The sequence below is a fragment of the Schistocerca cancellata genome, chromosome 4 (assembly GCF_023864275.1).
Source record: "Schistocerca cancellata isolate TAMUIC-IGC-003103 chromosome 4, iqSchCanc2.1, whole genome shotgun sequence".
NCBI classification, from domain to species: Eukaryota; Metazoa; Arthropoda; class Insecta; order Orthoptera; family Acrididae; genus Schistocerca; species Schistocerca cancellata.
The window spans coordinates 654,831,584-654,848,186 of record NC_064629.1 but is presented as its reverse complement, the minus strand read 5'-3'; the positions used below and the strand labels follow the sequence as shown (position 1 = coordinate 654,848,186).

Genomic DNA, 16,603 nt, shown 5'->3' with positions numbered 1-16,603 from the left:
GTAATTTGATCAGATTTGAATTCAGTCACCTCTTTCTTAACTGTTGATAATGCAGGAGCTGATGATTCATTATAGGCCGTCACTAACTTCAGATAAATTTTTGTTGGTACAAAAAACAGAATTTTACAATGTCATGGTATCCCAGTTTATTTTTATTTAAGGAAACATTTTTGAGGTGACTTACAGAAAGCTGTATAAACTGAATTATTCTGCAAATCAAGTTGACGCTTGACTTAAGTTACTGTGCAACATGAACCAACACATCAGAACCAAAATTTCATTTATATCAATGCTGCAGTACCATCTCAGGCTAATAATTTTCCACTTGGGTGTAGCACATGTCAGAATCTGCTTTAGAACATGCAAACTTCTACCAAATGTGAATATTTTTGCAACATATGACAAAACTTTTGAAATGCCGTTTGATGAAAATTTTAAATGATGGTCACAAATGTATCTAATTTCTTTTACTTATGGTAAAGTACCAATAATTCATGGAGAAATATGTGGCCTTGTTCTTGATACAACCAAAATGTTAATGAATATAGTACTTTACAAATTTCATACTGTCATAATTGAAGATTGATCAGTGTTGTCATGTCATTACTTACTATTCGCACTGTACTTTACATCTGCTGAAAGACTGCAATTGTTTCAATGAGCTTTATAAGCTTATCATATGGAAATTGGTAAGAACTGTTGTTTATCTGTTAAGATGTTGTCTTTGAGGAGGTCTTGACTAATTCCTATACACTGTTCTTAACTTTCAGTTATTCACTATCTTAGTGTTGATAGGATATTAAGTTTGATAAGGGCAACTAGGTGTAAGTTTACTACTTTCATCAGTGTGTATGCAATCATTGCCATAGAATTGATACACTGGACTCGCATTTGGGAGGACGATGGTTCAAAACTGCATCTGGCCATCCTGATTTAGGTTTTTTCTGATTTCCCTAAACCACTTTAGGCAAATGCCAGGTTGGTTCCTTTGATAGGGCACAGCCGATTTTCTTCCCCATCCTTCCCTAAACCAATGGGACTGATGACCTTGCTGTTCAATCCACTCCCCCAAATCAATGAGCCAACCGACCAATCACAGAATTGATAGCATTTAGGCCAATTTTACATATTAAAAGTTATGGCAAAGTACGGACTTTGTTTATCCTTCAAAGTATTAGCATTTTAATTTTTTCTTATTAAATTCGACATAGGTGCCATTTACGGATTTTTCACTTGAGTTGTGATACAGCACTGTTTCTCTGAACTTACGATACCAAAGTTTCCTGTTACATATAGCATAGTGTGCTTTGTGTATATGTATTTTAGTATAGTTTATTCTTTTTTAATGATAGTACTAATTCAACATTTTTTGTTTTCAGATTTTAATTATTGGTGGAGGAATTGCAAATTTCACAAATGTTGCATCAACATTCAAGGGTATTGTCACGGCACTTCAAGAATTTCAACCAAAGCTAGTTGAGTACAATATTTCAATATTTGTAAGAAGAGCTGGACCAAATTATCAAGAGGGTTTAAGGTACAATGATGATGTTTTCTTAATTCTTAGTAGTGTTTATTTAATTTGTGCTCAAAGTCTGCGACAATAGAAATAAATCATTGAACAATACAGAGGATGTTTCCATTTTAATATTCTGCCCCCCTCATGCTATTTTTAGGTTTTCATAGCCTCCATACTATACAAATGTATTTAATAGATAGGGATAGGAAAAAGGCTTTTATTTTTTGGCAAATTTTGTTGTTATTTTTGGCTGAGTTCAGTATTATTTTCTGATAGCTTATTTTTCAGTTGTATTATTTATTTTTGTCATATTTCATGGTTATTCTGTGTTGTGTTGAAAATGAACATATATTTATCAGTTATATTTATTGACATCATAGTCTCACTTAGACCTATTAAATATAACAAGAAACATAACATAGCTCTGCATCCAAATAATGTTCAAAGTTTATCAAAAGAAAACATTATTGTAACTCCACATTTAAACTGCCCCTTCAGTGCAACAGCAGACATTTGACTGTTCAGATTTTCTACTGGCATGGAAAATTGCTATTTCACTAAAGTCTGAAGGGATCTCTATCTCTTCAGAATATTTGCACTGCAGAAACCTATAATCCTATTGTTGAAACAAGAACTAACTGCTGTGAATGCAAACTTGTATGTAACGGTGTCCATAATAATTGGCAGCTTAATTTGGAGATAAACTCATTTCACTGTTTCCTTCACCTCTGTCTGATGTATTTATCTTCATATTTTTCAGAAGTTTGCTAGTTTTATCATGAAAAGTTGCTTTTCTGATAATAACAAATCCATCTTCAAACCATTTTAGCTTGGAATTGAGGTAAAAGTTTTATCTGCTGATGTCACATTTCCAAACTGTTGTGCGTAACAACTCATTTCAAAAAACAATGTACTTCGAGGAGACTTCTAATGCTGTCCATCAATTAAACTGCATATTTTCGTCAGACGGAAATGTAAATACCAAAACTGCCAAATATGCCACACACAAATGAACATGACATCCACTTAGTTTCTATCAACCAGTCACAGCAGAGGACACGTGATGTCACACAGACCTTTTCCTGGCAGTAGAACACAACCCTGAGAAAGTTTACCGCAATATTTACTCAGTATTATTTTTACAATACAGGGTGTTCATAAAGTCTGGGAACACTTTCAATTATTTATTGCACAAGAACTAAACATTGTACAGATGTAATACATATTGCAATTTGAAGAGAAACTCTGAAAGTTTTTTTACAAACATTCGATATGCGAACCATGAGTGACCTGGCACACTTCAATCAAATTCTTGCCAATCCCGTCCCAGCATGGCATCGTCGACCGTGGCATCTATTCTCTCCCAGAGCTCTGCTGCATCATGTGGTAGAGAGGCAGTACATACACCAGATCTTTAATGTGTCCCCACAGAAAAAAGTCACACAGAGTGAGATCTGGTGATCAGGGAGGCCATTTCGTGGAACAGCTGTCCCCTTCTGTAGCATGGGCGATCCACCGATGTGGCAGCTCTGTGTTCAGGTACCTACGAACTTCACAGTGAAAATGGAGTGGAGCCCCATCATGCTGAAAGATGAATGGAGAGTCTGATTGCATTTGAGGCATCATCCATTGTTGCAACATGTCCAAGTTGGAATATCCAGTGACAGTGCGTGCTCTCGGTGAAGAAGAATGGCCCGTAAGGCACAAAAAAACATTTACCTTTGGGGAATCATGCTCAAATTCAATGCATTCGTGTGGACGCTTTGTACCCCAGATTTGACAATTATTCACACTTGTTTTTCTCGAACTCCAACACACACAAAGTTCGCTCTGCACCTGAACTCGCTATGCTTGCGACTAGTGCTGACTGTTGGCAACTTTCAGGGTTTCTCTTCAAAATGACAGATGTATGATATTTGTACAATGTTTGGTTCTCGTGCAATAAATAATTGAAAGTGTTCATGATCTGTAGTGTAGCTCAGGTGACTGATCAAAGCAGAACAAGGTGACACCATGTTGATTTATGTGTTTGCAAAGCTAAAGAGCAATATTTGCTGGTTTTAATAATTATGCTGGCGTACTATGAAAATGTGCAGTTTAACTGATGTGCAGCATTAAAGGTGTCTCCAAAATGTGGCATTGTTCCTGTGATTTGTTGTATGAAAGGGTCAGGAAATTTGATGTCAGCGGATAAAACTGGCGTCACATTGAGGCATCAGTTTTTCAAACAGTGAATGAGTAGTTATATGCATACCTAAACCTTGAGAACAAAATCAAGACCCAATTTCAGCATTAAATAAGTATCAGTTACCAAGGTCAGTAAACTGCTGCCTTCAGATTTACAAGATTTTTATACAGAAGTGGGAAATTTTCAAATTCCACACTAATTTGTAAAAACCAATGATTTTTGTGTTATGCCAATTTGACATTATCTATCAAATTATCATTTATGCAAAATTTTCCTGTCCTTACAAATAGATTAATCAGCATGAATCATAAGAACTGTAGTATCTGGATGTATAGTACAGCCTATCAAATTCTTAATTTATAAGATTTTATGACTTCTTGTACTGCACACTTATGGGCTGAAAATCATATAATTCTTCCAGTAATTTATAATGTCACAATTGAAATGAAAAGCACTTATTTTACTATTCACAGTAAGTGAAACACCTGTGGCACTGTCCATTAGAACTTGAATTATCTGACACTCTTTGATGCACACTGGTCTGCGATAATGCTAATTAATGCTGGGAAGAATATTGCTTGCACAAGCACAGTTTCTGGGCTTAAGTTGCATTTTAGCATACTGTTTTAATCAATCACAACACTTCACTACACAGTGCAAGATTCATAATGAAAGCATTATGTAGAATGAAGGCTTTCACGACCGGGTGACATGGCTGTTGATATACATTCCGGGATGTGAGGTCGTGGTCCAAGAACTTTTCTGCTCCTTACGTTTCGTCCAGAACTGCGCTGGACTTCCTCAGAGGCGCTGCTCCGCTGAGTCTCACCGACTGACTGGTCGGGTGTCTGAGAGCGACTTATATATTGTGAGAAAGGGGGGCGTGGTTCAGGTGACATGTGATGAGCAGTGATAATCCATAGCAAAGATAAGGTTGACTATCGATTACCACCTTGTCAAAGATAAAAATAAAAATTGTTAGCAATTTTGTAGAGCCACTGTCCATATATCGCTAAGTTTCATAGCCTCCTCTTTCCTATTAAAATTATCGTGATGTTTATAAATTTCGATAGCTTCTCTATATAGCCGTGGATAGTAATTTAACGTTGTAGATAAAACTTCGGTATCTGAAAACTTCACTTGGTGGTTGCCTGGTTGAAGAGCATGTTCCGCTACAGCTGACTTTTATATTTTTCCAAGTCGCCAAAGACTTTTATGCTCTTTCAGTCGCGTGTTCACGCTTCTTTTGGTAGTACCAATGTAAACTTTACCACAGGTACATGGAATTTTATACACACCACATGTCGACAGGGGAGGGCATTTATCCTTCACAGATCGTAGTACTACGATAAGTCAAGTACTACGATCTGTGAAGGATAAATGCCCTCCCCTGTTGACATGTGGTGTGTATAAAATTCCATGTACCTGTGGTAAAGTTTACATTGGTACTACCAAAAGAAGCGTAAACACGCGACTTGGAAAAATAGAAAAGTCAGCTGTAGCGGAACATGCTCTTCAACCAGGAACCACCAAGTGAAGTTTTCGGATACCGAAGTTTTATCTACAACGTTAAATTACTATCCACGGCTATATAGAGAAGCTATCGAAATTTATAAACATCACGATAATTTTAATAGGAAAGAGGAGGCTATGAAATTTAGCGATATATGGACAGTGGCTCTACAAAATTGCTAACAATTTTTATTTTTATCTTTGACAAGGTGGTAATCGATAGTCAACCTTATCTTTGCTATGGATTATCACTGCTCATCACGTGTCACCTGAACCACGCCCCCCTTTCTCACAATATATAAGTCGCTCTCAGACACCCGACCAGTCAGTCGGCAAGACTCAGCGGAGCAGCGCCTCTGAGGAAGTCCAGCGCAGTTCTGGACGAAACGTAAGGAGCAGAAAAGTTCTTGGACCACGACCTCACATCCCGGAAAGTATATCAACAGCCAAAGCATTATGTGTTTGTGAAATTTCTCATTGGGAGAGAATTGACAAAAAAATTTAATATGCATGTTTTAAGCTTCGCTGGGAGTTGTGTATTGTGCTCTGGTCACTGTAGGTCCTGGGTCAGACATTAGCATGCTCACTGTATATCCCTGATATCAACTATTAAGAATTTGTGGGACACTTATAAGAGGTATTTTCATGTACAAGGTCAATACTGGGGAAGATTGTGCTTGCCATACCCATAGGATTCTGCAAGTTAGGTGTGCATCCTGGGTGACCCTGAACTGTTAATAATGCCACATTGAGCTCAACCAGAAGTAGGTGGGTTTTGCCTGGGAAATACCACTTCTTTTTGTGCCATTGTTCCAAGTGCTCACGGTTTTGGCATTATCAAACAGTATCCCTTCCAATGCATGGCTGACTCCAGACCCACAGACTCCTTTCTGCCATCCATGTAGCATTCGCAATTCGACAGTCAGATTACCACCACGCCCTCTCTCCATGAGACACTGTGGAGAGGTTTGGAATTTAATCTATGACATTGATGCAAAGATTGGTGATAATGAACTTTATGCCACCACCTTTCCATCCCTTGCTGACCAAATAATAGCAGGAAAAATTTTATATTTCACCAGAATTTGATCTGACTTGCCTCTGAGGTGAGCGTCACCATACAGGTGTGTGCTAGTGACCTCGGCTACTGCGCAGGCAGAACTAACAATTACATGAGAAAATTCTGGTCATATACAAAATCATTAAGTTCATCGAAACCTTCTACCCAGTCACTAGTTGACCACTTTGATGTGGCAATAGAAGACAGCGAAATGAAAGTGATCGTTTTAAATCTCGCGTTTAAGAAATCATTCACACAGGTGGATTATGCAAATATACCACCATTTGACTGTTTTACAGACTCCTGTGTGGAGGAGATAGCAATAACCGTTACTGGCATACCAAAGCAACTGAAAGAGTTGAAAACAAACAAGTCACCAGGTCCGGATGGAGTCCTAGTTCAGTTTTACAGTGGTATTAGGCCTTTACTTAGATTGTATTTATTGCCAATCTCTTGCCTAGTGCAAAGTCCAGTGGAAATGTACCTGTTTCTTCCAGGATGTTGATGACACCTTCGTCATATAGCCTCATGGAAGAGACGAGCTGGATGGTTTCCTTATACATTTCAGTTCCATACACCAGAACATCTATTTTACCATGGAAGTTGAAGTGAATGGGGTGCTACCCTTTCTGGATATCCTGGTGAAGAGAAGAGCGGTTGGGCCACAGCACATATTGTAAGACTACACTCGCTGACCTATACTTACATGCAGACAGCTGGTGCAGAGGAACGATATGCTAAAAACATTGGTATGTAAGACTCGTGCCCAATCTGACAGTGAGAGCCTCTACCAACAACTTGAACATCTAAGGATGGTGTTCCAGAAAAATGGCTACACAGAGTGGCAAATTCGAAGAGCTCTACATCATACACCGAATGTACAACAAAAGAGTATATTCAGGAGGATGCGGCCATTCTATTTATCTTATTTTGGCACATTATCTGGAAAGATTATACGAATTCTTTGAAAGCATCAAGTGAAGACTGTCTTCCTCCCACCAGTGAAAATACAGGCACTCCTTGGTAACGTCAGGGATGATGTTGGACTATGGAAGTCTAAGGTCTGTCGGATCCCCTCCCAACGTGGTATGATTTACAAGTATATAGGTCAAATGGTGTGCTGTTGAAGATGTTTGCCGAGAACACCAGGCAGCAACAGCTCAACAAGTCGGCAGTCATGGAACATCACCTAACAGAATTACATGGAATGCATCATGACCATACTGAGTTTCTGACACAGACATCTAACTTCTGATACTGTGTCATTAAAGAATCTATCAAGATTTGAGTGAGGGAATGGCAAATCAATCATAATAGCAGCTACATCCGTAGTAAGGCCAGAGAATACGCATTGAGTCTGATGGAGGAGGAGGAGGAGAAGGAGAAGGAGAAGGAGAAGGAGAAGGAGATATCCCACAAAAAACTGACTTCGGAGGCAGGCAGAGCAATAACAGAGACACTATCAGCATGCGTCCTAGGATGTGAACCTCAGATGAATCGACTTGGCGGCTGTAGGAGGAGGAGGAGGAGGAGGAGGAGGAGGAGGAGGAGGAGGGAGGAAGGAAGGAAGGAAGGAAGGAAGGAAGGAAGGAAGGAAGGAAGGAGGAAGGAGGGAGGGAGGGAAGAGAGGAGAGGAGAGAAATTCTGGATGCACACTTGCACCTAGGTGCAGATCACACACAAAGTGCCACGTTAGAGGGAGGCCAGTTCCTACGCAATCAGTCCATCTGCGCACCTGATAGTGGTAGTGTGGTGATTTGTCAAAATATTGTGTCATTGGACTCTGACATCTGGCTGTCACTTGTGAATTATTTCATTATTTATACAGTCTGTAGACAAAAAGCTGTCAGATATGTAACGTTAATTGTGGTTGTATTTATTGATTAATATTAGATGTATTTGTGTGTTTTTTTTAAAACATTTATCTTTTGGGGTCAATTATTATCAGCCATCAATATTTAGACATTGGTGATGAAATGAAAATCAGCATTGATTATTTACCAAGATTACCCATCCCTATTTCTTTCCTGCTTTATTAATAACTTTCAGACAGTTGCTATGTTAGTACATTGCTGTATTCACCTTCCTCATTGCTCAGCCACAGATTCCTCTTGAGTTGGACACTTTAAATTTCATGCTAATTGTGTCATCTGTATAGTGATGTTTTTGTGTATTTTCAACACAGTTATTTGATGGATACACATTTACTGTGAGGCACAGTTGTGTAAGACACATGACATGCTGATAATTGTCTTTTTTGTTCAGTTTATTCAGGACATTTTTATGTAGTTATTTATCAAATAATGATGTTGGTGTGACTTTTCGTGCCACTGCCTTCTTTAATCCAGTTGTCAGTAAGTGTATCATAATTGATGTGTTACTCATAACTCTGTTAGTTAATTTATCCAGTGGAAAGTAGTAAGCTTAATAGTTGGTCTGTGCAGACTAAAACTGAATGCAGGTTCTAAGTGGTGGTGAAAACTGAAAAAGTTCCAAAATTTCATGTCATTGCCGCTGTTCTCTTTTTAAATCTACACAGTTTCTGGCATTCAAGCATCCATTTCTTTATGCTTTGTTGTTGAATTAGCGAATTATGTTTGAATGAGGGGGAGGGGAGACAGCTACTTTATTGCATGTCACAGATGTGAGATAGATAATAAAATAAAACTAAAGAAATCATCAAATTGTAGGTCTGTCTGACCACTTCAACTTGGTCTGTTACTACTGGAGCTGTATGCCCTACCTAACTTTGGCCCATAAATTGGCCCACACTGATAGTTGCTAGAGGGAGATTCAGGCCATGGTTTCAGTTTTGTATGATCCTTATTTCCAATGGCAGAGTTTGAAATTTGATTTTTTTTTTTAAATTGACCACAGGGAGCACTGAGGCTATTGTATTTTAGTACATTTATATGTTGTTTAGCTATTGTGTTATAAGAGGTTATCTGTATTAGCACAGGCCACAAAACTCTACACATTGTTAAATCAAATTTCTAGACAGATAGAAAGAAGCTACTGCAAATGAACTGAATATAATTTTTATGATGTTAATTCCTGGATATACGAATAAATAATTCAACTGTAATTAATGTAGCTATTATTTTAACTGTTTTCAGAATCATGCGTGATGTTGGGAAAAACTTAGGCATTCCATTGCATGTCTTTGGACCAGAAACACACATGACTGCCATAGTAAGCATGGCACTTGGTAAGAAGCCAATACCAAGTGTGACGGAAGTTGAATTTGCCACAGCAAACTTCTTATTACCAGGAGGACAGAAGGTTTGTGTTATTGAAAAACAATACATTCATATGGTAGATACTTTATTTACTTTTTAGTCTGAAATTATTACTTAATGTGGGTAACAATTTTTTCACTTTGTTGTTTGAACCCACTCTTCATCTTGTTATAACTGTTCACTTTAGTGCTTGAATTTTTTTCTTCATGGGAAGACTGGAAAGGGGTGTACTCAGCCTCATGATGCCAGTTGTGGAGTTACTTGAATGTCAGCAGTAGTAGTTCCAAGGTCAACAAAGTTGACAACTGCCGGGAGAGGGGTGTGCTGACTCCACGCCACTCCATACGGCATTCGATTGATGCCATTGGCAGAGGATGGCATGGCAGTTGGTTGGTTCTGATTGGTCCATTTGGGCCTGAATGCAGAGCATTGGCTTTTTGCTTTGATTCAATGAGGGACTATGGCAGAGTACAGTTTATCTGCCTGCTTTTGTGTCAGTTTATAAAATGTGGAGTATAATTTGAGGTTGAGGTTCAGGTTATATGGTTTGTGCATATTTTTCCATGATTGGACCATTGTTAGAAGAAACTGAAAATTAGAATTGGGCTTCTAGTACAGCATGCAGGTTAAGCTTCCCTCCAAACACACCATTTTCAGTGGGATATGTAGGAGAACTGTTATTGTGGTTGGACAAAAGAAATAAGCTGTGCGTAGGATTGTAATACTTGCTTAGGTACCTAGCTGTTGAATAACAGATATAAAAACAACAGCTTCTGGCTAAATTTGGGGTTTTGTGCTCAGTTTTAATTTTCTACTAATTCACATCATAATTAAAATATAATCCACAAAAGCAGCATTTTTGGACAATATGGCTTTTGGATACCTGACTTAAGCAAGCCATTTGATACCCAAAAAATTTCAGTTAAGTTCTTCTGCACGGAAGTAAATGCACATTTCTGCTCCATTTAGTTACGAATTTAATCTTTGAGTGTTGTGTCGGCCCCTGTTCGAGTCAGCACCGACACGAGCGAGGAAGGAGAGAAGTTGCGATGGCCAGGAATACAAAATGATCTGTACGGAACACTTTATTTCTAAAAAGGAGAGAAACATAGCATAACTTTTAATTGTGGGGTGGCTTTATGTGCTTCCTGTGCCTCCTAATGCAAGTTCTTTTGCACACTAGTACGACTCGCAGAACACAGGCTAAATTGTCTTCATATTACTCAGTACTGATGCTCTTGAAGTCTGCAACCGAACTAGGCGTGACAAGTGATAGGTGCAGGTCGCTGGTTAAGTTAGTGTTGGCAGTGGGTGCTGAACTCTCTCTACCTGGAGGTGTGGTGCTGCCCACTCGTTTTATTGGTGCACAGGTCAGTGCCTTCTTGATGCCAGTTCACGGCACTGCACTGGTCTGTGTTCAGTTGATGCTTTAGGACTGCACATTAAGTACTTTGTTGTTGTTGTTGAAAACAAAACAGTAAAATTGTTATTTCACTTTGGCCATACTGTTTTTGATGTAGTTTTTGTGTGTTCTCATCAAATGTCAATTGAAAAAGTTTTGAAAATGCTCTGTAAAACAATATCATGGTCACTAAGTTTTCTGCTTCTTCTCCAGTTTGAGCATGCTCATTGTGTAATGCTCTTACTATGTAAAAAAGCATTAAAGTCTAATGATTTAAAATTCATAAATGCATTTGGAGAAACCTGCATGTTTGCATTCACTTTCAAGGAGCTTTTTACGTTACAGTCAGAGTTTTGAACATACTGTAGATTGCACTTGAAATGCATAGTAATGCAGGAAACAGTAATTTTTTGCTGTTTACGCTTACTGTTGAGTCTTTGAGAGGGTAGGAGTGTTCTGAGTAATTCTAACTCAAGCAACAAATGAGACTGTTGCACTGAAGATGGTTCACATCCCACACCTACTTTCTGAGCTGCGATTCCATTAGTATATTAGGCTATGAGACTACAGACGGGTTAAATTTCAGTGTCAAAGAGCAATTCATGCAAAGAATTAGAACCCTTGAATTTCATTTAAGTTGGTGACTGACTGTAATACAGCAAGTAGTATGATTGATTGAAAAGAGGATTTGATCATTCCAGATTTGTATTAATGTGTTATCCTGTTTCTAATGTCACCAGTTTTAATCATATTGTAGTTATATTCCAGGTATCATGTTGCTATATAAGTCACTAAGTCACTAGTTGGTTTGTTTATGTATGTGAGAGTGGTAAGATCTGTTATATTTATGTGAAATTGTGAGATGGTGTTGGAATTCCCTGGAACAGCAAAAGGAAACAAGCATTGCCCAGACTGTGGAAGGTCACCTTTATTGAATCACTCACTAATAGTGATAGCCAGGGAAAAGGCTGTCATTGCCAGCAAGCAGTCACTGAGAGAGATGAGTGATATAAGTCCTGAAACATTGAAGTCTTTGGGCATCTTTACTCCATTTGGTACTGGCACTGGGCGGCGGTTTGGTTCCCAGCTGGGCTGGAGATTTTCTCCACTCGGCTACTGGATGTTGTGTTGTCCTCATCATCATTTCATCCTCATCATTGGCCGCAAGTCGCCCAATGTGGCGCCGACTGAAATAAGACTTGCACGTGGCAGTCGCACCGAATGGGACATCCCAGCCAACAATGCCGTACGATCATTTCATTTCAATCAGCTGTTACATGACTCAGGGTAAAGTATGTGGTCAATGTGTTTTATATTTAGTGCAATAACTGCTATGGAGGGGAGGTGGCTCTCTGCACGACTGCTATACTTCCAATCACCCAGTAACATAAACCATGCAGCTTTACAGTGAAAAACCAGTCTCATTGTATTTATTGCCACTGTAGCACATCCAAAACTTTTTTTTTTCATGGAGGTTAATTTGTGTTTAAACATAAGTGTTGGCGAGTCATATCACAGTCCAGTCTATAATACACATCATTGTTAGCTGTTACCTCAGACAGTTTTGTAGCGCTGCCATCTGTTGATGGAATACACTGATACTCCCAAAAATTGTGGATGGTGGTTAGAAAATCACTTTCAAAGCCAGTTTTATCATATTATTATCTTCAAAAAGATAAAAGAATATGAGGAATTTCTTTATGAGCACCCTTTTGTATAAAGACATAGATTATGTATGGTGACAGTCAGTCATGAGAAACCTAAGATGTCAACATTGTAATTTGTAATTATACTTGAATATATTATGTGCCTCACATAACTGGAAATTTCATTTTTCAGGACAGTCCTCAGCAGTCTCGCAAAGGATCACTGGCATCAGCGACGGGAAATTCAGCTCAAAGAGAGGCACCAATTAGAAGCCTCTCATCAAGTGGAGGTGAAGATGTTAGAGATGGAACACAGAGAGGAGTTCTTTTTACAAAAAATACAAAGGCAATTGTGTGGGGAATGCAGAGCAGAGCTGTCCAGGTTAATCTTCATACCTACAAATTTATTTAGAAATGTGTGTTGCAGTAGAAATATTACATGAACCAAAGAAAGTGACACCCTAAAAACTCCTACAAATTTCATTTTATGTTTGTGCTATCAGCAGTGTATTTATGGTAAATATATTATAGAAATGTAATTATGTTTCAGAGTATGTTGGACTTTGACTTCGTTTGTCGTCGATCAGAACCATCTGTGGTTGCTATGGTGTATCCTTTTACTGGAGATCATAAGCAGAAATTTTATTGGGGTCATAAGGAGATCCTTATTCCAGGTACCATAAAATTTTCTAATAATTTCTATCTGACATGTACAGCAGCTTGGATCATATATAATGGTACAACATTCATTTCTGTTCATTTACATACAAAATATCTTTGATGGAAAGCAACTGGTTGCTTAAAGTACCAAAATAAAGTTCAAATAATTCACAGAATTAATATAATTTTTATAATTGAGGCCCCTGGAAGCAATCAGTTGATTTTTTTCTGTTTTTCTTACAGTCTACAAGAAAATGGAAGATGCCATGACTAAACACAGATCTGCAGATGTATTAGTCAATTTTGCTTCTCTCAGGTCAGCTTATGAGAGTACTTTGGAGGCGATGAACTATCCTCAGGTAGGTACTGTAGGAGAACATGCTTATTTGTTACTTTACATTCTTAAGTGTTCTATCAATGGAAAATGTGTAAAGTGTATCAACTATCTTTTTCTTTGTGTTATATGAATAACAGGATATTCAGTGTTGCCTTTTGGTCTGTTAATTTTTTGAATCATTTAAATGTTATTGGATATGTTTGTCTTCCTGGCAAACATATTTGAACAGACAGGCATCTCAGACATTTACTTAAAGTTGTTTTTCATATACTTTTTTTTAAAGATACGAACAATCGCCATAATTGCTGAGGGAATACCAGAGAATCTTACACGTAAACTTATTGTACAAGCACATAAGAAGGGTGTGAGCATCATTGGTCCAGCAACAGTTGGAGGTCTGAAGCCTGGTTGTTTCAAGATTGGCAACACAGGTGGCATGATGGATAACATTCTGCATTCGAAACTGTATAGGCCTGGAAGGTAAGACAATTACAACAGATACATGGCAGAGTAATAATCAAGCATAGGAAAAAAATTTAATATTTCAACCAGTAAAAATAAATCTACACCAATTTAACTGTTCAAATCAGCTTTTTAATGTATTAGAATTATACCTTATAGACACATTCTCATATTTGAATGAATGAATGAGTGAATGAATAAATAGAAACGGACTATGGACTAACCCAATTTTACAAACCAGTGATTAGATCTTGGCTTATTACAGCTTGTACTTATGTGGACTAGGATTACATTTCTGGCAAAGATTTTTGTTGATATTGTGAAGGCTTACAAATACCCTAACTGGCTTAGAAGTCATTTGAGTTTGACATGGCTTGCCAGCAATAGAATCTTGGAGGCAGATTTTTTATGTAGTGCTCTAAGTTACAGACTTTACCACACATTCTTGATGGTCCAGCACAAGTTTAGTGGCACCCTTGTGTGTTTGGAGTATCATAGTGCTGTGATTACTTTTCATAGAGTTAATGATACTACCGTATATACTTGAATAATCTGTGCATGTTTTTTCCCGAATTTTAGGACGAAAAACTGGGGTGCATGGATTATTTGAAACATTGTTGGTACTGCTCCGCCTCCTACAATACATCCCATTATACTATTGCATTGTTGCGGCCTCAGTCTGTGACGCATCAGTAGCACGTTAGGAGTGAAGTATTAACGTCTTCAAACTTGTTAATTATGGCTACAAGTTCTCGTTATTGCTTGTACACTGCTAAAGAAAAAGTGAAAATTATTGATGAAGCCGAGAGTATTGGAAACTGTGCAGCAGGAAGAAAGTACGACGTGAGTGAGAGTTGTATTACTACTGGCGAAAAATTAAAACGCAGCGTCAAATAACTACCGTAATAGTAATCGCCGGGCATTTTGTGGCCAAACAGTGAAGCATCTGGACCTCGAGAAAAGGCTCTGCAATTATATAGATGAGAAGCGACAATATGGATGCGCGGTGACGAGTGAAATGTGCCAACTTAAAGCATTGTCTTTAGCCAAAGGACTAGGCATTACCAGTTTCAAAGCTAGCCGGGGCTGGCTATAAAGATTTTTCAACCGGAATGGTTTAGGATTCCAGAGGAAAACTACTATTGCTCAGTGGCTTCCAGGCGATTACGAGGAAAAAATAGTGAATTTTACGTTATGTGATAAATCTGCACCGTCAACAGTTCTATATATTATCGCAAATTGATAATGTGGATCAAACGCTGATCTATTTTGAGATGCCGCTTGACAACACAGTGAACAGGAAAGGAGAATCCAGCATCATGATACGAACTGGCGGCAGTGAGAAACAAAGATGTACAGTGTTGTTGTGTGTAACTGGCGATGGACAAAAGCTACCACCTTACGTTATATTTAAAAGGAAAACTATTCCGCAAATATCAGTAAAAGGCATACTGGTATTAATAAGAGCAAATCTGAAAGGGTGGATGGACAATGAACTTATAATTGACTGGGTGACACATGTTTGGCAATGTCGTCCTGGTGCGTTACTGAATTTACGCAACATATTGGTCCTGGACAGCTTCCGCGGACATACAACTATGGAAGTGCGAGACAAATTACAAAAAGGGAAAACTGACTTGGTCATTATCCCTGGAGGCCTAACATCCATCCTACAACCACTAGATGAGTGTATAAATCGGCCATTCAAAGCTGCACTTAAACAGCGATATACTCAATGGATGGATGATGAAAACCATAAGTTCACACCCAATGGAAAAATCAGACGGCTGGATTTGTCCCAGATTTGTGAATGGGTGAAAAATGCATGGGACTCCATTCCGCAACCATTGGTGGAAAAAAATTTTTTTTTTTTTTTTGCTATTGTAGGTACGCATAGAGTCCCGGCTGGCGGTGATAATGTTCCCCGGCCTCCCGCCCGCCCGTCTAATGGGCCAGCTGCACGCTGCTGGCTGCCCGCCCGCTGGCTGGCCAGCTGCACGCCGCTGAATCTGTTGCGTTTTAACAATGTATCAACCTGTACAGCAGCATTGCTTCAAACCAATAGTTATTATATGTACTTTTGAACACATCATAGCATTGGGACAATTTTTTTTGTAAATAAAACAAATTAAAGCAAAAAATAAATTTTTTTTCCTTCCTCAAAATTAGGGTGCACGGATTATTTGAGGGCGCGGATTATTTGAGTATATACAGTAAATTCTACAGAGCTCAACATGCTGAAATTTCAAACACATGTGGGAAAAGAAGAGGGAGGTGAAGCTGGAAGTAAAGAGCCTTTTAAAGGCTGTTAGAGGATGGTATTCTTTCACAACATTAGGTTGCTTACCTGTTCTAGTAATATTTTGCACTATTATTCTGTTTATACCTGTTTTAAGCTGTCCCTTTTACTTTTTTTATTTGTGTGTGTGTGTGTGTGTGTGTGTGTGTGTGTGTGTGTGTGTGTGTGTGTGTGTTTTGGGAGGGGGGCCCAGTGCAGTTAGTATGCCTTCTTTTGTTTACTTTAAATTTGCTTAGGAGAGACAAGATACAGGATGTCAGTAAGATACATCAGTAGCTA

General features: G+C 38.4%; 1 protein-coding gene across 6 annotated transcripts in view; it reads left to right on the top strand.

Moving 5' to 3' along the window:
- LOC126183358 (ATP-citrate synthase) overlaps positions 1 to 16,603 on the top strand; it is a 167,834-nt gene that overhangs the window by 114,969 nt on the left and 36,262 nt on the right. For all 6 annotated transcript variants that reach the window (XM_049925269.1, XM_049925271.1, XM_049925270.1 and 3 more), the window contains exons 7-12: positions 1,380 to 1,537; positions 9,396 to 9,561; positions 12,760 to 12,948; positions 13,117 to 13,240; positions 13,470 to 13,585; positions 13,847 to 14,043. In XM_049925269.1, coding sequence (XP_049781226.1) covers positions 1,380 to 1,537; positions 9,396 to 9,561; positions 12,760 to 12,948; positions 13,117 to 13,240; positions 13,470 to 13,585; positions 13,847 to 14,043 — 950 coding nt within the window. The remainder of the gene's footprint in view (positions 1 to 1,379; positions 1,538 to 9,395; positions 9,562 to 12,759; positions 12,949 to 13,116; positions 13,241 to 13,469; positions 13,586 to 13,846; positions 14,044 to 16,603) is intronic.